The 25,462-nt window shown below is 40.0% G+C and overlaps 1 protein-coding gene across 1 annotated transcript in view; it reads left to right on the top strand.

Moving 5' to 3' along the window:
- otog (otogelin) overlaps positions 1–25,462 on the top strand; it is a 70,907-nt gene that overhangs the window by 26,516 nt on the left and 18,929 nt on the right. Inside the window, exons 19-33 of the mRNA XM_041987950.1 lie at positions 47–90; positions 282–447; positions 8,942–9,049; positions 9,701–9,839; positions 10,181–10,315; positions 10,497–10,643; positions 14,324–14,443; positions 14,611–14,727; positions 15,767–15,923; positions 16,655–16,681; positions 18,443–18,720; positions 19,962–20,298; positions 21,043–21,160; positions 21,714–21,793; positions 22,501–25,046. Of these exons, the coding sequence (XP_041843884.1) occupies positions 47–90; positions 282–447; positions 8,942–9,049; positions 9,701–9,839; positions 10,181–10,315; positions 10,497–10,643; positions 14,324–14,443; positions 14,611–14,727; positions 15,767–15,923; positions 16,655–16,681; positions 18,443–18,720; positions 19,962–20,298; positions 21,043–21,160; positions 21,714–21,793; positions 22,501–25,046 (4,519 nt within the window). The remainder of the gene's footprint in view (positions 1–46; positions 91–281; positions 448–8,941; positions 9,050–9,700; positions 9,840–10,180; positions 10,316–10,496; positions 10,644–14,323; positions 14,444–14,610; positions 14,728–15,766; positions 15,924–16,654; positions 16,682–18,442; positions 18,721–19,961; positions 20,299–21,042; positions 21,161–21,713; positions 21,794–22,500; positions 25,047–25,462) is intronic.

Raw genomic sequence — 25,462 nt, 5'->3', positions numbered from 1 at the left:
TTTCTGTTGTTATTCTCTTCATATCCTTGTTTCTGTTGGCCTGCAGGATCTGTCTGAACGGTAAACTGGTGTCCCAGACTACAGAGACCGGTAGGCCATCTATTAGAAAAATTTCTATATTTTTGAACGATTATTTTCAGAACATGTTGCACATTCAGCAATTAGGTTCTTTGTTCCATCGTTGACTTTGGCTGGATGATCAGTGCAGTGCTCTGCACTCATGGGAGTCATGGGACTCATGGGAGGTGTCTGTTACACTGATCTGGGATTTCTTCTTGCAGACAGGTTGTGCCCGGCAGGTCAAATCTACCAGAACTGCTCCGAGGGGGAGGAAGGTCTTTTGCCAGGAAGGGGCGTGGCCTGTGAGCGCACCTGTGAATCCTACCTGCTGAACATCACCTGCTCTGCACACGAGCCTTGTGTGGCCGGATGCGCCTGCCCTCCTGGGTGAGTGGCTGCTTGTTACTGTCTGTCCATCACTCAGCTATTAACGTTGGTCTGTCTCGCAGTGAGGTCACTTCATTTGACTGAAGTTAATTTGATAAATCTTTGAGGAAGATGTGTAAATTTGTTATTTGTTGCATAAATGTTTTTTTTATTTATTTATTTGCAATTTGATTTAACATCAGATCTCTGGAAAGTTTGGATTTCATAAAACGCTATCCAGGAAATTTCTGCACATACAGCATTGATTTATTTGAGAAGCTTTGTCATATTTAATTTAAAAAGTTGATGTTTTAGGGGCTGATATGATTAATTCAGATGCATGACCGAAGAACCAAAAACCCTTCCACTCTGTGATTTTAGTTAGCATCCTGGTGTTCTGGATTGAGAAGTGTGATGTTTAACACAAGTCTAATTTAGTCTTTTCCACTATCCTGGCTTTCGCCACAAACACTTTGTTTCTCCTTCTTGACTTTCATCACTTAGGTGAAGATATGTCATGAAAAATCCCCCTTTGGTCCAGCTCTGTGCACCACATTACTCACAGAACAGCTCGATACTGGTGCAACATTTCCACCTCGAACAGACAGTTTGATCGGATTATATCTAGAACAATGCATCTCTCACCTGAATCATTTAAAATAACAGAAACAGTAAATAAGACATAAATGTGTGGATAGTTTCAGATGCAACTGATATTACTGAGATATGGAGCATGTTTAACTTCACATGCAGAAACTTTTCCTCATTTTAATCAGTTAAAATAAAGATCTAAAGTCTGACTTTGTGCTGACTACTTACATCAGGGGTGTCGAACTCCGGTCCTCGAGGGCCACAATCCTGCAGGTTTTTGATGTGTCCCGGCTCCAAAACCACCTGACTCAAATTAATGAGTCATTGTGCAAAACTTAATAGGCTGTTGGATCTATTTAATTTGTTTTATTTATTTAATTGTGTTGAAGCAGGAAAACATTGAAAACCTGCAGGACAGCGGCCCTTGAGGACAGACTTTGGACACCCCTGACTTACATGAGTATCATAACAATTTGTCAGTGGTACAGATGTTTGAAATGAACTGGATGATACTTTGTTAATTCCACAAGGGAAACTATTTTTTTTAAAGTAATACCTTTTATAGAAAAATAAGTAAATGAATAGATAAAACAGAGTAAAGATAAAAAAAAATCTGTTATAAAGTGGGAAGTGTAACAGAGTGTTTTCCAGGGCGTACTGTAGGGATCAAAGTGTATCTGCCAGCTGGCTGTGGATCCAGCAGACAGGGAGGCCCAGGACTCTTTGCTCCCCAAGCAGTTTGCAAAATGGATAAATAGACGGAGATCTTTGAAATGTTTTATTTCTTTTGGACTGAATTAAAAAGCCATGTTTCTTTGGGAATGACTGCATGTTATTTACTTTGTACCAATTGCTGTTGGATGTCCTTCAGTTCCAGCTACTTTTCATCACAGTCTTCATATTTATGGCAAAATGACAAGGACAGAAGTCTGTATACAAGATACACTACCGGCTGTTTACATGCACGGGGTATAAAATGCTACCACATTTCAGAAATTTTTGGGAATAACAGAACATGCATCTGAACTTTCCTCCATCTCTGTTAGATTGTGAGTTAACTGAGTCATGATTGTTTAAAAAAAAAAAAAAAAAAAAAGGCATGAAAACATGGTCCATCAAAAACTTTGTTCACATTTACCAACCTCAGTTGATTTTTTTTCAAGATTAAAAAAAAAACATAGCCTTTGAAAAATCTGTTGGCATGAGATGCTGCTCCAGATCATCTGTTGGAGACAGAAGTCTTTAAAACTAGCAGATGATGTGGAAAGACATAATGGAGTAGATTACAGCCACCTGATCCCTCTAATCCTCTCTGGCTGTCAGCCTGAAAGGAGGGTTAAGTGGTCTCATTCTGTGACATCAGCCAAGAGTCATCCTGATAACAATATGCTCAGACAGGGGTTAGTTTAAACATGTCCTATCTAATGACACATTTGCACAGATTACGCAGTTTAGCTGATTGATGGCAGATCTACACCTGAGAACAGGAATCTGTCTCTGATACACGCTTAGCATGTCATATTTCATTAACTTTACTTCACTCAGAATTCATGATCATTACACATTATATAAAAATATCAGATTTATAATAATTCTGTTCAATTCCTAAAAAGTCATTGCAAAGCTAAGGAAGCCAGCTGATTGCATGCATGTGGTGGTTGGCGACAGTAGAGAGAAAAACCTCCCTGTTAACAGGAAGGACTTTCGGAATATGTAGGGCGGGCATTTTCTCCACCGATTGGTTGTGCAGAGCACATGACAGAGGGGTCAACAAGCACCACAACTCCAAGCCAGGGACACCTGCTGAGAAAGGAAAGAAGATGCACAAGTTAAGGACAATAATAACGCCTTATTGATACATGGAGAATAAAGACAGAACAATGGAGGGAAGTGCTCAGTGTATCATAGGATGTCCTGCAGAAGCCTCTGCTTCTTAAAGTCATCTTATTTCCTCTGATGTTTGTGTCAGTCTGCGTCTGCATTTGGGTCCAACTTCCTTGTTTCCTGCTGCTTTATTCTGTGACAAAAGGAAAGTTTTAAACCCAATTATAATGAAACAATAAGTATTGCAAGCAATGAAGCAAAATTCAGAATTTCTTTCCAGAGCATAGTTGCAAAGAAAAATAAAGATTGTATTTAGAGAATAATTTAGGATGACTGGCTACAATTATCATATACATACGTGTACATACAGTACCAGTCTAAAGTTGGGACACTTACCCATTTAATTTAATGGATAAATGTGTCCCAGCTTTAGACTGGTAGTGTACATATACATATATATATACATACATTTATATATTGTGAACTCTGTGGTCAGAACTCTAAAATAAAGAGATCTGGAGCATGAAATAATTTATAGAGGTTTTATTCCTGGCAAGAAGGATCAAAACATCTGCAGAAGTCTACACAGGTCTACAGTGTACTCTTTATGTCTTATTCGTATTTAAAGTTTCAAATGAAATAGTTTTAAACTTCATTATAATACCCAAGTTAGCACAGTCTGACGTTATCATAGTTTCACACCACACCTTTGCTTATCGACTTTTTCCTCACTTAATAACAATAAAACATTTTGGGTAGTGGAACAAAGCAAATGGAAACAGTTCAGCATGTTCTTTCTTAAATGCATCTTAGAAATGATTTCAGTAACCATGTTTTCAGTTTGGATCTATACTATTGGCTCGCTTGATCATTGATTCGATGTGGATCGATGTACTGTTCAGAGACTTTCATCTGGGAAAAACCACACTGATCTTAATTCATGTTTCCTTTCTCACGGATTTGCTTTAATTTCCATCTTTTTTAAGTTCTAGTCAGGTTTACCTGCTCTTTCAAATGTAAACCCCCAAACTTTTCATAAAAAACCCTCATCCAGTGTCTATTACGGCCGTACTACGACAGCAAGTCCCACTGCTGAAGCAAGTAAAAAATATTTAAGGTCATTTAAGATAATATAAACAACGGTTCACTTAGTACACATGTTTAAATACAATAAGTAACATAATATTGACGCCCCCCCTCCTCGTGGTTTTCTGCCTGTTACTCATCGTCTCATCTGTAGCGTTCTGAGATATAATGGCAGAAAGTGAGAGATGCCTCGCTGTAATCTCAGACCTGCTGACCTCACTGCTGTGATTCACATGTTCCCGTTCGTCATGTAAAGCAAGACGACCTTTCTGGTGACACCAACCCCACATTCTCTAAGTCTGACATCCAGACTGCTGGTCACGGTGAGAGTGTTTAATAACTCCCTAAAACCTGATACGTTGTGAACTAATTTGGTGGTAAATATGGACACAAAGACGTCTCATTCATGGATGACCTATGATATTTTAATAAGCTCAGTGATAAGTGTGTCATCTAAAGGTTCTCCAGGTGATTACTTCATGGGAGACATCAGCCTGAAGTCATGACTTTCACAACTTTACTCCAGCTCTCTACTCTACTCTTACTTTAGTGTTACTAGAGATGGGTGAAATGCAGAGGATCAATAAAGTATTTCATTATTATTATTATTATTATTGTTATTATTATTATTATTATTACATTCAGTAAACAGTTTGTATTCATGAGGTTCTTAGTAGTGATAAGGGGTCTAATAAGTAAAATGTTAAAATGTATCTAAGTTCTGCTTTGATCATAATAATTAATATTTTCCTTTGATAATATGTATGTATGTTGCCAGGTCACATGAGACATGTGCTTCTGGTACACAGACCATACAGACCTAAAACCTTGAAGAACCCAGAATTGTGAAATATAAACCATTTGCGTGATTTAATCTTTAACTGTTTTTGTAAATTGTGGTCAATTTAGCATGTGGAAAATTTGAGGAAAATTAATGGATTGTTTAAAATGGGTATAGTGTTTCTTTTGGTGACTAAATAGTAACAAAATGTTCTACTTAGATAAACTAGAAGCAAAAAGAACATGTAAGACAGTCACGTGGGGGTAAATAGCCATCATGAAACAACAACAACAACGAAGAAAAACGTCATTAGTCTCCCGCTTAACTTGGAAACCTTTAATGGGAAATACTAGGCAGAGGTGCTGACAGTAAAAATTGTTGTGTTTCATTCACAATGGCACACTTTGTTTATGATTAAAATGTAGACCATTCATTCATTCCCATTCATTCCTTCTGTGTCTATTAACCCAGCTGAGCTCATATGAACCCGGACTGTCAGGCGCAACGCAGAAGCTTGCAGCACACTGGAATTTGGTATTAGTTTACTAGCATAAAAACAAAGGAGAAAAATCTGATGTATTCTTACTTTTGGACTTCTCTGGAGCGATTTCAACTTGTTGTAAGCAAATACAGAGTACAGGGTGGCGTTTAGCAGGCGATGAAGGTTTTCATTGTTTCTCTGATCTAACACACCTGACTGAAATTAATGGCTTATTGTGAAGAAGTTGACAAGAAGCTGTTAAATCCATTTGATTTTATTCAGGTGTGTTAGATCAGGGAAACAATGAAAACCTGCAGGATACCGGCCCTCGTGGACTGGAGTTTGACACCCCTGAACGAGAGTAACTTTTTTTTCTTTTTAAAGGAAACAAGTTTGTGTAAAATTAAAGGATCACAATAAATTCACTGACGTAAAAAAAACAAATAAACAAACAAGCAAAAAAACAAAACAACAACAAAAAAAAAACAAAACACGAAGCTCCTTTGCTTCTATAAAAACATGAGTTATCAGTTTATTCTTTACGCTCATTACAAATAAAAGAAAATGAAAAACAGTTTGGGTGAAACCTTGTTCTCTAACTCACAAAAGCTTTCTTTACTTCTAACTGAGCTCATCTTTTTGTAATTTATATAGTCTGACTGTCATTTAAGCCGAAACTAGCATAATATCACTAATGCTACAGGCATTAATACCGTGTCAGAATACTTTAAACCTGTGATTCTCGGTGGATGTTTAAAACGTGGTGTGACACTGAATGCATCGCAGACTGCCCTCTCATCCATGTTCTAAGTTTCTGTCATCACACCATTTAACGACATCTTCCTCATGCACTTTTACGTCGTCTCATGGAATTACAATTTAAAACGAGGCCTGTTTTATGAGCATTTATTCATAATGCGCACGTAGGTCAGGACAATAAACGATTGAAGAATCTTTGATCAGAGTACTTGATACAGCAGCTTGGCTTGCGGATAAAGAAAACTGTTAACACCGTTTTATCTGTGGTGTAACTCTACTCAGATGCCCCTGAAGTTTATGGCGGGACCATTCAGAGTGTCGCTTCATTGTCTGCTGCCTTGCCAGTGGATGTAGCTCAGCCCTGGATATTACAAGATACTTATCAGATTCACTCTTGCAGAGTGGAAAGCAAATGAAGAGATCCAGACAAAGACGGTTTCTCTCTCTATCTCTGAGAATCCTAATTGTCTGGTTTTCTCATGTAGCTAAGCGAGTGTTAATGCTTTTCATCCACAGTCGCCTACCCCTGAAACCTACTCCCTCGCATTTCCTGGCATCTCTCTTGCTCTGGAAGCCAAACTGCTTTGGCTCTGCCTCTGTCGTTCTCTTTGGCAAAGGCTCATATCTGGGTTAAAGATAAACTTAGGAGCTCCAAATGGTCTCGTACTGATGATATTATAACTCGATAGCCTGTTGTTAGCCCACAGTTCTCGAGTAATTATGGCCAATGGTTCAAATTAGAATGCACTGAGCTATGCAGTTCTGTCATCAGATGATTCAGATTTCCATTCAAATATGTTGTTATTCTGATGGGCCTTACAGCTCACATCTACAGACAGAGTCACACCAACTGGTCTTTGACATTGTAATGTCTGGATGACAAAGTTGGTCATTTGTAATCTTTCCTACTGGACAGTGTTTGATATGTGGTGTCTTTAACTTCACAGCTGGCAAGTATTCCATAGTTATTTGTTGTTTAACAAAAAGTTTGTTGTAATAATTTCAAGAACTTTATTCTGTCAATAATATTACATATGCAGCAGACTTTTATGAATCTCTCTTCTTTATAGCTGGAGTATGGATAGAAGAAGAGCCCATTATATATGAGCAATGCTAATTTTCTCAAAAAAAAAAAAAAAAAAAAAAAAAGCCTTGGAGGCAAATGTAATCTTTGAGAGTCTTTTTAAATAGAAGAAAAGAAATATTAAGTTATTTATCCAGCAAATATGCAAACTCTTTTATCTCCTTAAAAAGAAAAGCATAATATACTTGAAGATATAACATCGATACTGTACACAGGACCAAACTGTAACGGATATTGTTTCTCCACTTCAATCATAAATTCCCAAAATTCCTGTGAAACAATACTGATGGACCCCCTGTCTTTGCACATGAATTTTGCTAGCCTGTGTTGCTGACTGCGCTGATCAGCAGGCAGTCAGATGATGATAAACAGCTGATGCTGACTTGCTTATATGTGGTGCTTTCACTGCCTCCCTGTAGGTGTAGGAAACACTGAAGCTTCATTGTGGTAGAGAAAGACAACTGTTTTTGTACAAAGCTGATTAGGTTTTATCATTGTTAATGTACTTTTTACATACATCATTCCCTCTGGGATAAAAAAGAGCATTTTTAATTTCATTTAATTAATCTTTAAATCTATAAACAAATGTTTGCTTTTGATGTTGGAAAGCACTTAAAGCTGTTTTCATCCCTATATCTCACACAGATTCTAACCAACGTTCTTTGGCCAACACTCTTCCAGACACTGCTTCTTGGATTATGTGGTGTCGCAACTGTCCTTTAAGGCTGGCTTTTCTCCCTAATTTCCCCCATTTTTTTGTAACATTAGTTTATCTTTGCATCTATTAAGTCATGTTGATACTTGAGCACCCTCTGCTGGATCATAAGAAAAACTGCTTTTAGCACTGTGAAGTGGATCTTTATATAGAGGCCCCCCGTCTGCGTTGCATAAATCGCTAAGGAGCACAAGTGAAAGACCCAGACAACAAAGCTGCAGTGGACAATAGTCATTATATAACATTTAGTTTTACTGTGTCGCAGAGCAGATATTTATATTCTGTGTTTTTCACTGCAGAGCTAAGCTAAAGCACCACCAACAGCACAAAACTACCAAGAGTATCCCACAGCTGACATTCAAAGTTTCCCATGTTCAAACTCTGAGAAAGAAAAGAAGCTTGTAGCAGTAACACAGCGTCACATGACTTATTGCATGGTTAAACTTGAACGAACTGAGTCATTGAATAAGATGATTTTGGAATAATCTCATTTCTATCTTGCAGAGATTTGCAACAGGAGGTTTTTATGTGGTGAATATTTGACCCATAAATTACTAAATGTAATAAGTTTCAGTACAAAACAGTTTATGTACTTTATGGGGTACCTTGCATGCTTGACCTTCTTAGCTGGTGTTTGTTGCTTGTCAATAAATCAGACCTTTACAACTTGCACAGCTAGTGAGTTTACATACTGCAGAATAACAAGTCATAAAAGGCTCCTGACAAGGCGTCACTATGTATTTTTCTGGTAATGAAAATGTATTGGATGCAGATACACATAAAGCCTTCAGTGAGCAACTATCACAAAATATATTGTATATCTCTTTATTTGTGCATGTAAACTAACTGCATGCAAGAAAACAATCTCTCTTAATTGTTAAGCTGACATAAAAGAAGGTTTTGATCTGTTTTAGGAAGCAAACAAAACCTTTAAGAGCAAGATGTCCATTAAAAATCTCCCAGTGAAATTGTGAGAAATGGAAAGCCAATGGAAAAAGAAGAGGCCAGAGAAACTAATTTTAGAGCCTTTTTGTCAGATGAAAATGTTTTTTTCAGGTGACCTAAATGCTGTTAGTGTTTGTTGTCTCTTTAAAGAAATCCTGTTAGTAGGCCATATGATCAGAATGTGTTATCTTTAATCACATCTAAGCTTCGGTTTAAGAAAAGAACGAGTGATGTGTTTTTTTTCTCCAGCTTGCTGAAACATGGAGACGAGTGCTTTGAGCCTGCAGCCTGTCCCTGTCTGTGGAAAGGAAAAGAATATTTCCCTGGGGACAGAGTCTCCTCCCCATGCTACCAATGGTACGTTCACAAAAATCAAATGTTTACATAAAAGTTTCTTCATTAAAATAAAATATCTTTTTTGATTATTTGATTCATTTACATATTATATCAGCTTTCCTTATAGGTCTTTTAAGTAATTTTTTAATAAGAAATTAGATGCACCCTCACCAACAATTTGCCAAAAATACTTCCCAGACTGAAGACAAATCTACAACAACATAGCTAATTTTTCAAAGAGAGATTTGTCCTGACAGCACAGAGTCCTGAGGCTGTCACAGTGGTGAAAGTTGCCACCTGATATCCATCATTTTTCTTTCAGAGGCCAGAAAAAAAGGGGGCCTTGAAAACAGAGCGCGTCCTTGTATGACTCTTTGATTCCCTCTGCTTCAAACTGTTCATCACTGGTGAAAGGAAACCCTCTCCCAGTGATCTCAGTCATTCTCCCATCCTTCCATTTCTTCTTCAAGCCATAGCCAGGAAGACGGTGTAGATGACAGCCTAATGGTGCAATGAGCAGTGATTCAGCCTTTGAGGATTCACTGGCACCTCTCTGCCTGCAGCTAACCCGAGGCTCTCCACAAAAGGAGCCCATTAGTTTGGAAAAAATTGTAACAGCGCTAAGTGGGAACAAGTTGATGTGGAATCACTAAAGCTTTGCTGTCTTTGTAGTGTTTGCCAGCACGGGACGTTCCAGTGTGTGTTCCGTCCATGTCCATCCATGTGTACGGCTTATGGTGACCGTCATTACAGGACGTTCGATGGGCTGCTGTTCGACTACGTCGGCGCATGCAAAGTTTATCTTGTAAAGGTAATTAAGAGCTAAAACTGTGGCACACTTCAGCACGTTAGCTTTTCAGTTGTGCATGTTTATGGGATCATTTTTGGTTTTGTAAAATGACTTTTCTGTGCATACACAGTTTCCTGTAAACAATATTAGAAAACAGTCCCACTGTAATCCAGCACCAACAGCATCTCAGATGATTTGTTTAGGTCTAATCATTTTTACAGCTCAAGGTTGTTTTTATTCTTATTATTATTTAAAAAATTAACCGAAATAAACTGGGAAACAGTAAATAATGAAAGAGCCATTTTAACCGTCTTAGACAGACTTTCATTTTTAAGTTGCAAGCTGTTTTCTCTCCTTCACAGAGCAGCGCTGACGTGATGCTCAGCGTTACAGCTGAGAACGTTGACTGCTTTGACAGCGGAGTCATCTGCAGAAAAACACTTCTGATAAACATCAAAAGGTCCTTCGTTGCATTTGATGATGACACTGGGAAGCCAGTAAGACTCACTTTTAATTATATTTATGGGTTTGTTTAAAAAGTGACTCAGTTCTTGAGCATCCAGTTGCCACATGGTCTCAAAAACCACATGAATATGTAGCTGAAAGACAATTTTAAAGATATGTAATTGTGTAGCTTAGGTTAACATTTCTGAAGAAACAAACTTCTTTCCTGTGTAGAATCCATCCAGTGTGATTGACAGGAAGCAGCGGATGTTCATTTGGCCAGCTGGATACTTCACAGTGATTCAATTCCCAGAGGAAGAAGTTACCATCCTCTGGGATCGTAAGACTACCGTTCACATCCAGGTTGGACCCCTCTGGCAGGTAGGGATCACAAACACACTGCATGTGGAAGCTTCCATGTTTGTTAAAGTTTTCTGTATTTACTCATTAGTCTTGATATGAAGACTCCATTTATTCAGCCTAATTCCAGTTTTCTTTTGCCGAGGCCACTTGATTTACATCAGCGCAATATCAGTGATCTGATACAATACCAGTATTTGTAGTAGCATCTACCAGCACAGTATTATACACCTATTGACACAACACACACTGATTCAGACACAATGCAACAAAAGCAGTTGCACAAGCAGTTTGATCTTAGTCTGTGGTTTAGTTTAAGATCAATAAGACAAAGGAAATTATTTATGATAGAAGCTGAGGTTTTATGCTCTAAAAATGATTTTTTTTTTCTGTTTTTTATTTTCATCAGGGGCTGTAACATCAGTGCTTTAGTGGACACATTTTTCCAGAATCTAACAGTAGATAAAATAAAACCAGGCCTGGACTTTGTATTAAACCAGCCCTCCAACTTCTTTCTCCAGTTATAGTTTTATAACGCGCTTCTCATTTAACAATTAAACATTTTAAGGTTTCAGAAGGAGTGAGATGGTGATCAGCTCCTTCTGCACAGGAGCAATAAAACAGAACATGAAAAGAAGATGCAATAGTTATTTCTGAGGTTATTGAAGAGTTCGGAGCAGAGCCGAATCTGAGAAATCTCAGAATTATACAATCATTGTTTGCAAAGAATCCTGTCTGTGTTCAACACCCTTGTATTCCTCCTCCATTGTCTCAGCCTCTGAGGAAAACTAAAATGTTAGACTTGTTTGATAGACTATGAAGAAGGTTGGCAGGTGATGACAATGAGAGAGCGTTTGACCTGGAAACACTGAAGAGAAAGAATTGTTGTTCACATTTTGAATTTATTAAAATCATAGCACCCCTCCTAAAGTGATCACAATTTTCCATAAATTATACCAAGTTTTATTTAACATATACTATGCTTTTTTAATTGAGGCACAGGGGCGTAAAAACAAGCCCAACAGTGCTGATAACAGGCCGATTTAGCAACGCTGCCGCCCTTCTCTGCCACAGTCGTTTGAATCCCTCCCTTTGTTTCATCTAGCTCAGTGGTTCTCAAACTTTTTCTACCATGCCCCCCTTTGAAGGAATAAACTTTCCCAGATATTCCTCCCCGTCATTATATATGCGGAGCAAGGGGACCAGATATATAAACATATATAGATATAGATGTAGATATATATGACCTGTTTCTCCTTATCTCTCTCTTTTTTCCCTTCTATGTGTTCAGAAAACCCTGATCTATAGGCTGCGGTTCTTCTTCTTTATATTTTTTGGCTGTTGGCAAAATGAATTGGTGCTTCACTGCCACCACATGGTGTGAGTGCGGACCAGAATGTTTCCAAGAGCCCAAGTTGTCAAAATATTACTAAAAATATTAGTTTGTCTGCTACATTTTCCCAATCTCAGCCGCCCTCTGTCATGTTGTTGCGCCCCCCCAGTTTAAGAACCACTGATCTAGCTGGCTTTTTTTCTCCTTCTACTGTCTTGTTACCTGCCTCAGTCTTCGTCTGTCTGCAACGTTTACCGCCTGGAGCCTCACAGACTGGCTGATGAATCTTGTGGGATGGCTTGTCTCACATGCAGTTGGGCTGTGTGTTTCCTGACCACTACCATGAAGACTACATGCACTCTGGACATGATACCATCCGACTTTTTAAAAACAGTTTTTACCTCAGTAGAAAGTGATCTCCTACTGATAGTTAACAGCTCACTGGCATCAGGCATTTTTCCCAAGTTACTAAAGATAGCTGCTATTAAGCCACTCCTAAAGAAAAGGACTCTAGACGCCTCTATAATGAACAACTATAGACCTGTCTCTAACCTCTCTTTTATTTCCAAGATTATTGAGAAAATTGTATTTCACCAGCTTCATGACTTTTTAAATGAAAGTGGAATTCTTGATAAATTTCAGTCCGGCTTCTGACCTCATCACAGCCCTGAAACAGCTCTGGTCAAAGTGCTAAATGACATTAGGTTGAATACTGATTCTGGTCAAGTATCAGTCCTGGTTCTGTTGGATCTCAGTGCTGCGTTTGATACTGTAGATCACAGAATCCTGTTGCACAGGCTGGAAAACTGGGTTGGACTTTCTGGAGCGGTCCTTAACTGGTTCAGGTCCTATTTAGAAGGCCGGAGTTATTTTGTTACGATCGGCAGCTATGAATCTGAGCGAGTGGCCATGACTTGTGGAGTCCCCCAGGGGTCAATCCTTGGACCTCTTCTGTTCAACTTGTATATGCTCCCTTTGGGTAAAATATTACAGAACTATAGCATTAGTTATCAAAGGTATGCAGATGATACACAACTTTATGTGTCTCTGTCACCAGATGACTGCAGTCCAATAGACTTATTGTGTCAGTGTCTGGAGCAAATAAACACCTGGATGAAGGAGAATTTCCTACAATTAAATGAAGACAAAACTGAGATTATTCTGTTTGGTAGCAAAGAGAAGAGAGTCAGCATTGGCAAACACCTGGAGACTCGGGCTCTTAAAATTACCAACCAAGTTCGTAACCTGGGAGTATTGATAGACTCAGATCTGACTTTCAGCAGCCACATCAAAGCTGTCACTAAGACAGCTTTTTACCAGCTCAGAAACATCAACAGAATTAAAAGTCTAGTCTCCCAGAAAGACCAAGAGAAACTCATTCATGCATTCATCTCCAGTAGACTGGATTACTGTAATGGTCTTTTAACAGGACTTCCTAAAAAGAGCATTAAACATCTGCAGCTCATCCAGAACGCTGCTGCTAGAGTTTTAACCAGGACTAAGAGATCTGAACACATCACACCAGTTTTGAAACCTTTACACTGGCTTCCAGTCAGTCACAGAATAGATTTTAAAACCCTTCTGCTTGTTTACAAATCCCAGAATGGTTTAGGCCCAGAATACATCTGTGATATGTTCAGAGAATATAAACCTAGCAGAGCTCTTAGATCCAAAGACTCTGGTCAACTAGTCCAGACCAGAGTCCAGACTAAACATGGAGAAGCAGCATTTAGCTGTTATGCTGCAAACAAATGGAACAAACTGCCAGTGGAGATTAAACTTTCACCAAATGTAGACATTTTTAAATCCAGGTTAAAAACATTTCTTTTCTCATGCGCCTATGCATGAAATCTGCACGGTAACTTTTTTAACTTATCTTGCTTTTAATCATTTTAATGTAATTTATTATTTTATTGTGATTATGTGTTGATGCCTTTTACTATTCTAAATATCTGTCATGTCTTTGTTTGATGTAAAGCACTTTGAATTGTCCTGTACATGAAATGTGCTATACAAATAAACTGCCTTGCCTTGCCTTACAAAAATTGCACCAGTTAAAATAAAAGCACCCTATCATATTTTATATTATAGATCCGGGTCCATGTGGGACAGGTTCTGGGTCCGGATCCGGACCGCAGTCCACTTGTTAGTAATCTCTGATGTACTACAAAAGATTGCAGTAGATTCACTAGACTGTGTTTCACAAGTAATCTAGTTACATTTAAGCAAGCAATCAGACCACAGACAGAGAAGTTTGTTTGGTTTTCAGGCCCAAACTGTTACAGAATGACTAGAACCATGAAAATTTGTCATTAATGGTGGTGTGAAGACGTGTTGAGCTAAAGAGAACCGTTGATGTTGTGATCAGGGGAGGCTGAGCGGGCTGTGTGGGAACTTTGACCTGAAAACAGTAAACGAGATGCGCACGCCCGACAACATCGACTCCCCAACACCCCAGGAGTTCGGAAACAGCTGGACCGCAACAGAGGTGAGAGAACGGTATAATGAGATAAATGGCCTGGGAAGCGTTTTTAATCACTAAATCACAAGTTCATTTATAACAATAATAAGTTTGATGGGATTAATAATTAGCTATTTGTTATAGAACTTTCTTTCTCTCTGATATCTGCATGTACTTCTCCTTTGTGTTGTCAGTGTGTGAACAGTCCGGACATCAGGCACCCCTGCAGCCTCAGTCCTCTCAGAGAGCCCTTTGCAAAGCGTCAGTGCGGCATCCTGCTCAGCGAGGTCTTCCAGACCTGCCACCCGGTGGTGAGTTAGGCATAGCTGCAGCCGCAATAACAGCAAAACAGGAAAGTGATTTTGAAGTCTGTGTAGCACGGAAGCCTAGAGCGTCCATTATCGATAAGTATTTCTTTACCCATCATCTTGAGATAATGAGTTGACTTTCTCGTTAACTTGAGATTACGGCGACTGTTTTCTTGTGATAACAATATAAATTTATCTCATTATCAAGATAACAAGGTTTTGTGAGTGATTTTGGTGAACTCAAAAGTAAATTGTTACTGTGGTACACTTAAATGTTTAAACTAGACCCCATGACAGCTGGGGAGGGCTACAAGTCATGCAGGTATGTGTGTTATTCTGTGAATGAGTGATGGTTAAACTTAACTGTCAAACATGTCACAATTTCAGCCTTTGTCACACTTGATAGATGTTAAGTTGGATGCAATGATCATGGATTGATGTTGCTCCATCTGACATTAGCCTGCATCCGTTTAGCTGCACTGGGGCATTCCAGTACAGTAAAGCTCTGTACTGGGATACACCTTGTCCCCGTGAAGGAGCCCTAATGCAGGTCCTTGATTCCCTCTGCAGTTAGGCTGGAAACCAGCGTAGCCACTGGGATGGGCTCCAGCCCCTTTGCCACCCTGTATTGGAATAATCTGTCATCTCCATGGAGATAACAAGATAAATTATCCCGTTATCTCAAAAAGCAGTCATTATTATCACGAGATAACAAGATAGTTATCTCGTAATAATGTTAAAAAAAGCTTCCTGCTCTCATCTTCCAGAGTGTAGCACCTTGAATTATATCCAATTATTTCTTATTTACATACTATTTACATCTTTTGTTGTTGTCTTTTGTTTAACTTAAACAATAGTTTTTGTTCTCAATAATAATAATAATAATAAGGTCCTTCTTCAGCTCTAAACTAAAGAAGCCTTGGATGAGAGACAAAAAGGCATCCAGTTTCCTTTGATTCAGGCACTTAGTATCACCATGACTGAAAATCTGCACCCACATATTCTCAGTAACTGGCTGAAAAGTGTTATTCCTTGTGCTCAGGTGGATGTTACCTGGTTCTACATGAACTGCCTTGCAGACACATGTGCCTGCAACCGTGGTGGCGACTGCGAGTGTTTCTGCACCAGCGTGGCGGCGTACGCCCAGCGCTGCTGCCACGAGGGCGTGCCTGTCGACTGGCGCTCCCCGTCTCTCTGCCGTAAGTTAAAAGCAATTATTGTTTTCATCTTTTAGGTCTTTTTTATTTACTTCCATTCACACCTGATTGTTCAGTAGGGCACATAGCTGTATCAGCCTGCTGAAGATAATATTTACTGTAAACCTGCAAATACGTGATAAGTAAGTTTTTCCAGTGCAGAAATATTTAGAAACTGTTGACAGCAAATTGGACCCTTGTTGGGTCAGAACCAGCTCGGTCTGGGTTCTCAGAAATTTCTTGTCAGCAAAAACACTTTTCAACTATTTGACTTAATGAAAAACAAAGACCTGTTACAACTTGCAGAATACAAAGTAGGCATGAGTGTTTTTTAACAAAGCAGATGTTGGCATGTAATGATGGTAAAAATGTAGTGATTTTACAATATTTTTAACTAAATAATTGTAAATATGACATTTTGAGCTCTGGACCAACATATTATAGCCACTACACACAATTAAACTTACCCTCAGCAGATTTATTATTCAAACAGATGTTACAGTGAAAGCTGTCTTCATTAAGATGATGATTCATACAAATTATACCATAAGATTATTAATAAATCATTAGCTGTTAATAAAACCCTCAGTTATAATATGTAAGGTCTGGAAAACAGGATTTCCTCTATTAAAAGTGGTGACTATTTTTATAGTTTGTAAAGAACTTTGTTATTATGCAGCACATTTTACGTTATGAGTCCTGTTATTGATAAGTCTCTCTTCTTCTCTTTGCAGCGTATGATTGTGAATTCTACAACAAAGGTACAACAGTCAGTTCACAGAGCTACAACCTACATTACATCCACACTCATTCATCACACATGTTGACTGTGTATGTAATGCTGAGTGTAGATCAGGGTCCGGTCCTTGAGATCTACCATATTGCAGGTGTGTTGCAGCAGGGAAACACCAAAACCTGCAGGATGCTAGATCTCAAGGACTAGAGTTGGGGACCACTGGTGCAGATGGATAGATGTGTCTATCACCCCCAAGCTTGTTTCAGACCTAAACTCTCATAATTGATCACTCACAGTATTTATTAACTTTGTGGTATATCTGTGGCAGAATTCTAAGTTTAAGACATGCGACCTGATTTTTGGATTATCTGGAGGGGGTTTCCACAGACACCACCGGCTCATTCTCGTATTAGGTGGGGGTGTAATATTGTGGCTGTGAATATGAATAGATAACTTAAAAAGAAAGCAAAGAAAAAGCATACATATCCAGATTTTTACCAGGTAACTTTATGGAGCTGAAGGAAGCATACAAAATATTTAACATTAAGCTTGTGATACAAGTATCACTGACTGTGGGAGGCAGTAATGCACATTTAATAACTGAATACTCTGAAACAGGCATGTCAAACTTCGGTCCTCGACGGCCACTTTCATGCAGGTTTTTGTTGTTTCCCTCCTCCACACCTGAATAAAATCAAATGGATCTAACATTCTGCACAAATGACCCCTTAATGTCAGTCAGGGAAAGATTTAAAGGTCCCATATTATGCAAAATTCACTTTTTAATGGTTTTGGAACAGTCATACTGGTCCCCCCGCATGTGTAGGAGACCCGTAAGTGTGAAACTCTTTCAGGCGCTCTCTCTCCTCCCTGCTCCACCTCTAGGGAAGTAAGCGCTGAAATGAGCTTGTTTGAAAGCGTGTACGTTATGACGTCATAAGGGACAATAACCACTCCCCACAGAGCGATGGACCCGTCTACCGGCTCTCAAAGCCCGCCCTCTAAAAATCACCTAGCGCCCAGTGTTTTTCCCTCTTCGGCAACCCTCGTTAGCGGACATGGCTAAGCGACAGAAGCACTGTTCTGTTTGTGGCTGCATAAATGAACACGAAAACGTTTTTTTACTTCCATCCACTGAACCCACGAGGACTGAGTGGATTAATTTTATTTTTGGAGGAAATGTACCCGGAAAACTTCCAAAGGTTTTGCATGTCTGTGGCCAGCATTTCAAAGAGGACTGTTTCCACAACATGGGTGCATGGAAAGCAGGCTTCGCCAACCGTTTGAAGCTGAAGCCAGGTTCAATACCAACTGTCCGTGACACAGCTGGAGAGGTAAGAGCTGGCAGTTATTTTATCGTTTCGGCCTTATTAGTCTGATAGCTTGAAAATATATTAACCTGTCAATCACCTCATGACGGGCGATGCGATGGGCGGAGCCAACAGCTGAGCTGCTCCACCAGGGTTCCGCCCACCATAAACGGCACATTTCTGAAGCTGCTAAAAAGAGGGAGGTGAAGAGAAGCCGCTGCACTCAAACTGAGGGTCGATTTGTCCATACCATGGCGGAAATATTTCATTTAGATATTAATGAATGGTCTCAGATTGGGAATAAAGTGTATAATATGGGACCTTTAAAACCTACAGGACTTCAGTCCACAAAGACGGGAGTTTGACACCCCTGCTCTGAAAGGTTTCTCCTGTGCCTTTCACCAGGCACAGAAATAATTAGCAGTTTTTAGTTTTGTGATTTGTTTTTCTGAACTAACTTGTCCTCCTGTGTGCAGTTCTGGGTAAAGGTCCCTTCAGGCTTTTCACCTTCAGGGCTCCAACGACTGTGCTGGCAGCCAGCAGGTCCACCGGCTTTGTGTTCCTGCAGCGCTCCAACATCAGCACCACTTCAGGCATCCTGTCACAGTTCATGATGACCCCGGGCCTCAGCAGAGCTCGACCCCACGGTGAGTTAATTCTGTTAAAACAGCAGCGTTTAACATTTTTACTACTGCAAGAACTTAATTTTTTCTGTCTCTCTGCAGTCTGGTCCTTACTGTTTACTAAGTGTTATGTCAGTGAAGTGGGTAGAGGGAAGGAATCAGTGCTGCTGGGTCTGAAAATCAAAGAAACACACAAGCTGACAGATGCAAAAAAATTCCATGGAGCTGAGAGAAACTGCTTTTTGTTAAGTTCTAAGGCGCATATCTCCAAATTTCAAACATCTATGAAAAAGTGGGGAAAACGCAATGTCAGTAACCCATTTAAATCAGAATGTACAACCTGATGGTGTGTGAGATCATGAATGCATCAATGTGAAAGAAGTAGTTTGCCTTGGGGTCCAACAGGAGGTGCTCCATTATCAATTTGACCTTATCCACACTGAGGCAACCTCTCAGTAAAATAAGCTATGTTATGTTTGTCAAATTACTAAGAAAATGTAGGAAATGTCTGAGCAAAGCCCTGCTTGGTGGATAATAATGACACCAAATCATCTGGGAAGTAGATGCACTGTTGGAAATGATTGATTTTTAGTAAAAAACGATGGCACTGTGGCAAACACAGTAATGCTTTCAGGGTTACTCAGGCTTATAATAACATGAAATTGATTTGTTTCAATTATCACAGCCAAATAATACTATTAATGTTACTTTAATAATATTCATAGTGAAACGTGGTTCATTTTTAAAGAATATTTTAAGGTCTGTAAAGATTATTTGCATTAACCTACCTGAGTAGGACAGATTGTCTTCTGGCTGATTGTCCTTCATTTCTTCATCATCATTGCTTTAACAGTCAGCCAGCCAAAGCTCAGTTCCTGCTTTTTAACCTTGTTTGGAAGGATTTGAGCTCTTCTGTTAGAAAACACTGATGGAGTAGATGCACTCATTTAAAGAAGTGTCCAAAGATCAGACTGGCGAAAGCTAACCTGAGCAACATGAGCAGCAGGCTGGACAGTAAGCCAAGACTGAAACAAGCTGCTTTCACGGTTAGAAGAAAATGAGGTGAACTCTGCTGCGCTCAGCCTTGTTTTGCACCCTGCACATCAACACAAGCTGTTTTTTTTCTTTGCTAATTATTATTGTTTTATTATTGTTATTCATTTTATGATTCTTGGGATGTAACATAAAATTTAGTTTGATCGATTCAGTTTCATTATAAACACATTTAATCCAGTTCTTTTCATAGATAAAATGCAAGGTATGTTTAATCATAAGATACTTTGCTTTGTCATCCATCCACCTGTGCATGCGTGTGTGTGTGTGTGTTAGCATGTTGCCTTTTCTTTTCCTTTCTGATTCCTAAACTTCTGAGTCACCACATATCTGCATGCTTCTTTTGCTTCTTGAACCATTTAATTTATTTCTTGCAGACACATCGAGAGTTTCCTTTGAGGCTGCTGACAGACCAAACTACTTCCTGCATGCTAGCTCAAGTGGCCAGGTGAGACTGGCCAAGTGGGAGGATAGTGAAGTGTTCTGGGACGGAGCCACCTTCGTCCTCCACAGGAACACCTGGATTCAGGGCTACGACTCGCTTGAGTCCCACGCAAAACCTGGTTTCTTCTTGCACGCCATGCTGCCCCGCCTCCACCTGCTCAAATACAGACACACCGACAGCTTCCGCAAGGCGACGCTGTTCAGACTGACAGGTCAGCAGCACAAAGGCACCACATAATACTTGGGAAAAGTAGTGTGATATCGTTTGTTGATGTTTTCTAAATGCAATGACAATTTTCAGGAAAGACACAAGATTTTTTTTTTTATTTAAATTTTAAGTCAAATTAATTATTTTTATTTTTTATTGTTATTTACAATTATCATTTTCCACATAAACACAGCTTTTTATAACCCCGTCTCTGGGGTTCGGGATTAATTCGGCCTTCACTCATCACAGGTTGGCTTCTAAAAGCCATCCTGCTACCCTCACAGAGCAGTCAGGCTAATTGCTGAGGCTAAAAATATACCAGCATTTGTGTTTCTTAATGGAAAAGTCAGCAGCCAACTCCAGATTGAATTTCTTGCTGACAGCGGTAAATGCCAAACACACTCAGAGAGCTGAAGTCCAGCCGTAAGTTCATCACTCTTCTGGTTTGTAAAAACATTTGAGATCATTTATACCAGCAGATATATTCTACAGGAATTTTACATTTAGGATCATCGGGTTTCAACTTTAGAAGCTGCTGCAGTCACACATGGGTCTCCTCGAAAAAAAATGGACAAAATGTCATGTAATGATGTTGAATTAACAAACCTAAAATATAAAAATATAAATATTTTATCATTATGACGCTGCTGTGATTTGAGAACAAATGTTTTATTCTTTTTACTGAGGCACAGAAATCTTCCATTTCATATCAGTTTATCTGTGTTTTTTTTGTTTTTTTTGCCAACAGGACTGGGTCCGGACACCCCACCAGCTCCTCGGTGTCAGTGGCGATATGACTCCTGCATCAGCCCCTGCTTCAAGACCTGCAGCGACCCGTCGGCTGAGGCCTGCGTCATCATCCCACAGTGAGACTTTTCCCTCATGTTTTAACACCCCTTTATTACTTTTTATTGTCTTTCTTTCCCTGGAATATTTTACATACTTCTTCAGTCATAAAGTTACATTTGTTGTAACCAAATTAGAATTTATCAGTGTATTTACTTTTTGTAGCTATGATCAAGTACTGTGCTACCTTGGTTATTACAACTAAGACTTAAGAGTCTGAATAGGAGTAAGATTATATCCTGCTTTTATATGTTTGTTTATTTCCATGTATGATTTATTGTTCTTTAAATTTTCTTTATGTGAAAATTTTAAAGCTCAGCATACAAAATGTGGCACATTGCTGCACATTACAGTTATACAAGAATAAAAATGTCAAATAAAATTTAAAAACTGATAAGCAATTTTCAGCTTCTGGTTTCTTTATGATGGTTTAATGATTCTTGAACGATTCTTCTGTTTTACAGTTTTATTACAGGATGAAGTCTCCAACTGGCCTCATGTTGATGTTTCATCATTTGATGTTTTTTTTTTTGTTGTTGTTGTTTCATGGATATAATTTTTTCTTCTGTACAGAGTGGAAGGATGTCTTCCTGTTTGCCCTCCACACATGGTTCTGGATGAAATTACACGCCGTTGTGTTTATGTTGAAGACTGTAAGTATCTCATAAAGCATTTAACCTGAGGTTTGTGTGATATAATGAACATATTAACTGTTATTTATTATTAACTTTTAAGGTGATGTAAACAGTTCAAAGCTTCACTTTTGCTTCTTTTCTAAAGTAACAGCTACAGTTTTACTCATTTTCTCAGGTTAATAAAGAAAAAAAGATAACTAAATAGACGAAGAAAATCATATTTAGACCACTGTGGTTAAAAAAAGATTTCTTTAGCTTAAAGATTTCCATTAGAAAGAAGATGTTATGTTTGTAGTTCTGAGTATCATTTTTAGTATCTTTAAAGTTTATTTTGTTCAGTCATTGATTTTCAACCTATAATTAACGCTTTTGTTCCAACTAGACTAATTTATGTACCAGACAAACAATTAATCAAAAGATAAATCCATAATGACTAATAAGATGAGCAGTCTCATTAAATTGCAGCCCACAAAATCCCTCAAATTTTATATTTATGAGCCGTTTATTTCACTTAGATTGAAAGTAATGCTGTTAATTTCCTCACTTGTGGATCACACTTCTCACATACTTCGATATCATCCCATACCATGTGGCTCTTTGTTTTCTCAAACTCAGTTACAACCAGAAATAATATCCAGAATTCAATACTAACTCATTTACAATAAGTTCTTCCAGTTATTTTCATGAGCTTTTTTCTCTATAACACAGTTTTATGGTGTTTTCAGGTATTATGCTTCCATCTATGGTGCTGCCAACACCATCTGCTGCAGCTGTCACCTCTACAACAACCACGGGCACCACTGCCTCCAGCACTCCTCTTAGTGTTACCGTCTCCACCACCACATCCTCAACCACTCCACACACAGGTCCCACTTCTGAGAGCAGACAGACCACCTCCTCTATAGCAACACCCTCTCCACATGTGTTTGTTACTCCTTCTGCAACTCCTGAACCTTCACCAGCAGTAGAACCTTCATTTACTCCAATAGCGCCCCCTGTTGTCAGACCAGAGGTGGAGGAGCCTCTGTCAACTGTGAGGGTGACGGAAGCTCCGCCCACAACTGTAACAGGAACGACAACACTGACGACAGGGTCAAGGACCTCCACCATCAGCCCTTTCAGTCCCATGACGTCCAGGACAACCAGCACTCCTCTATTCTGGCTCACCTCCTCCACCAAACCCACTGACTCCCTGCAGCCGCTAATCAGCACCACTGCTCCAACTACAACCTCCGCAGAGGGGACAGCTACCATTAGCACTCCTGCTGCTGTGCGTCCAAAAGAAGAGCCCACAGATGCCACAACACATTTGGCAGCGGTTTCTCCGACTCTGACCACTTCCAGCCCGGTTCCTGCTCTGGTTTCAGACACTTCTGTAGTCACAGTAACAGACAGGACCATTGTTACCAGTACGACTACCACGGTTGGCACAGGCACCAGCACTAAAGCTGCAGTCATGGAGGAAATAACAACAACACCTCGCATTCCCACTGGTTTACAAGACACAGGTTCCACAACAGCTTCACCTGCTCCAACCTCTCCTCCTGTGGAAACAGGAACTGTATCTTTGTCAGTGGTAACTTCAGCAATGACAACAGAATCAGTCACCCCAGTTTCCCTTTTCACCACCAGCAAAACAACTTCAGCAGTTACTGATCAGTCACTTTCTCCTCCTGTTTCTGAGTTACCTACAAATATAACCCATGCTGCATCTACTACACGTTCACCCCAGGTCTCTACCTCAGCCACAGCCTGGCAAACAACAACAAAGAAAGTGACTATACATGAGTCACCATCATCAACAAGCCCTGAAGTTTCTACAACAACTGCTCCACCACCAAAGATTACAGACACATCTCCTCAGTCCACCTCTGCAGTCTACACTGAGAGAACCTCCTGGTCTGCAGCTGTCCCAGTAACAGGGAGAACGACCACCAGCGCGGCAACTTCAAGACCTTTAGTGGTTCCTCTGACATCTACCATGTCTGCAGGTCCTCTGTTCACCGCAGAACCGACTGTCCCTTCTGTGTATCTTACAGAAACAACTGCTGTACCGCTGTCACAAACAGAGAGATCCACCCGTCCCATCTATACTGATCGGACCTCCGAGCCGTGGCGTCCTCCCCATCGAGAGACATCCTCCACCCCTGTCTACAAACCAACAGCGGAGACATTATCACTCTCCTCTGAAAGCATCCTTCATGTGGTCACATCAACTAAAACTACTAAAGTTCCTCATCTTCTGGTCACACCAGAACCAACTCTCACTTCTGCAACATCAGTTGCTGCAACCACCACCACCCAAACTACAACCCCAGAATTTTCAACTCCAGAAAGTGGGGCTACCACAACCAGGAAATTGGTTACACCACCACCTCCACCTGAGCCTGGTGCTCCTGACACTCACCTCATCACAGTCCCCACAAGAGCTCCACCCACCATTGTTACCAGCATGCTCAGACCTGTCACTATTCAGCCAATGACGGAGACGACACAGCCACCAACGGACAGAGTGGACAGACAGGATTCAACCACAGCTACAACCTCATCACCTCCGTCATCGTCGCCACTTCACATGACAACCTCCGCAGCAGCTCCAAGTGTGACCACTGTCCAGGACAAAGTCATCACTAGGCTGGTGTCCACATCAAGAGCTACACCCACCACGACGTCTACCGATGTCACACGGACAACCACGTTCAGGACGACAACCAGAGTTCCCCTGACCACCAGTGTTACCCCCAGATTTACATCCACTGATAGCTCAACCATCAGGCCGGTCACTGCAAGGGTTACCATAGCAATGAGACCATCAGCACTTACCACAAGATCAACCACTCTCAGCCCACCAACTGTTGTTGCTACCTCCAGCACATCCAGCACATTAGGAGCGACATCTACAACGATCACGACCAAACGTGTCGACACAACTGCAGCCGGCCCACATCAGACCACCCTAACAACGTCAGCCACACCATCTCCAGCCGTCCCCACGGCAACCACCACAGAGTTAACCACATCTGAGAAAACCGCATCAACAAAAGAGACTGGCTTGTCACCATCCAGCTCCCAACCAGTGACGCCTCCACCTGGTCTGCCGGTCCCCTCTTCAACGTCACCATCATCAGCCACCGCTGTCCAAACAACAGAAGCAGACAGAGTCAGTCGGACCAGTCCAGGTGTAGCTACCCTACATGCAACAATGGAAACAAGCAGCCCCACACTAGCGCGCACGACATCTATGACGGTGTCACCTGTGAGGATGTGCATTGTGAGTTCACAGCTTCATTTAGGTTGTCCCACAACAACCTCTTGATTCAGTATTTATGCCTTTTTAATCTAAAATACTGTCAAATCCTCCTCTTGTGTTTTGACTGCTCAGCCCTTTAACAGCCTGCTATATTGTTAAGTAAAGTAAATTTTGCGGTTTCAAATTTTGAACATTTCACTATTGTTACTATAATATTAACTGCCATCTCAACCTTTTGTTTAAAAGACATTTTTTATTATTAATTAAATGAAAAGAAAAAATGCAAATGAGCATTTTTCTTGCGACCTTTACAGGTTTAATTACTGATAACATTGTTAATTTAAAAGAGGTAGAAACATATATGTAATTTATTATAAAATATGTGATTTCTAATGATAACATACTCCTATATTAACATTCTAAAACCCAACATCCTA

Source organism: Melanotaenia boesemani, chromosome 1 (assembly GCF_017639745.1).
Source record: "Melanotaenia boesemani isolate fMelBoe1 chromosome 1, fMelBoe1.pri, whole genome shotgun sequence".
NCBI classification, from domain to species: Eukaryota; Metazoa; Chordata; class Actinopteri; order Atheriniformes; family Melanotaeniidae; genus Melanotaenia; species Melanotaenia boesemani.
Note: the sequence above shows the minus strand (reverse complement) of the source record. Positions and strands in the feature narration are given on the sequence as shown.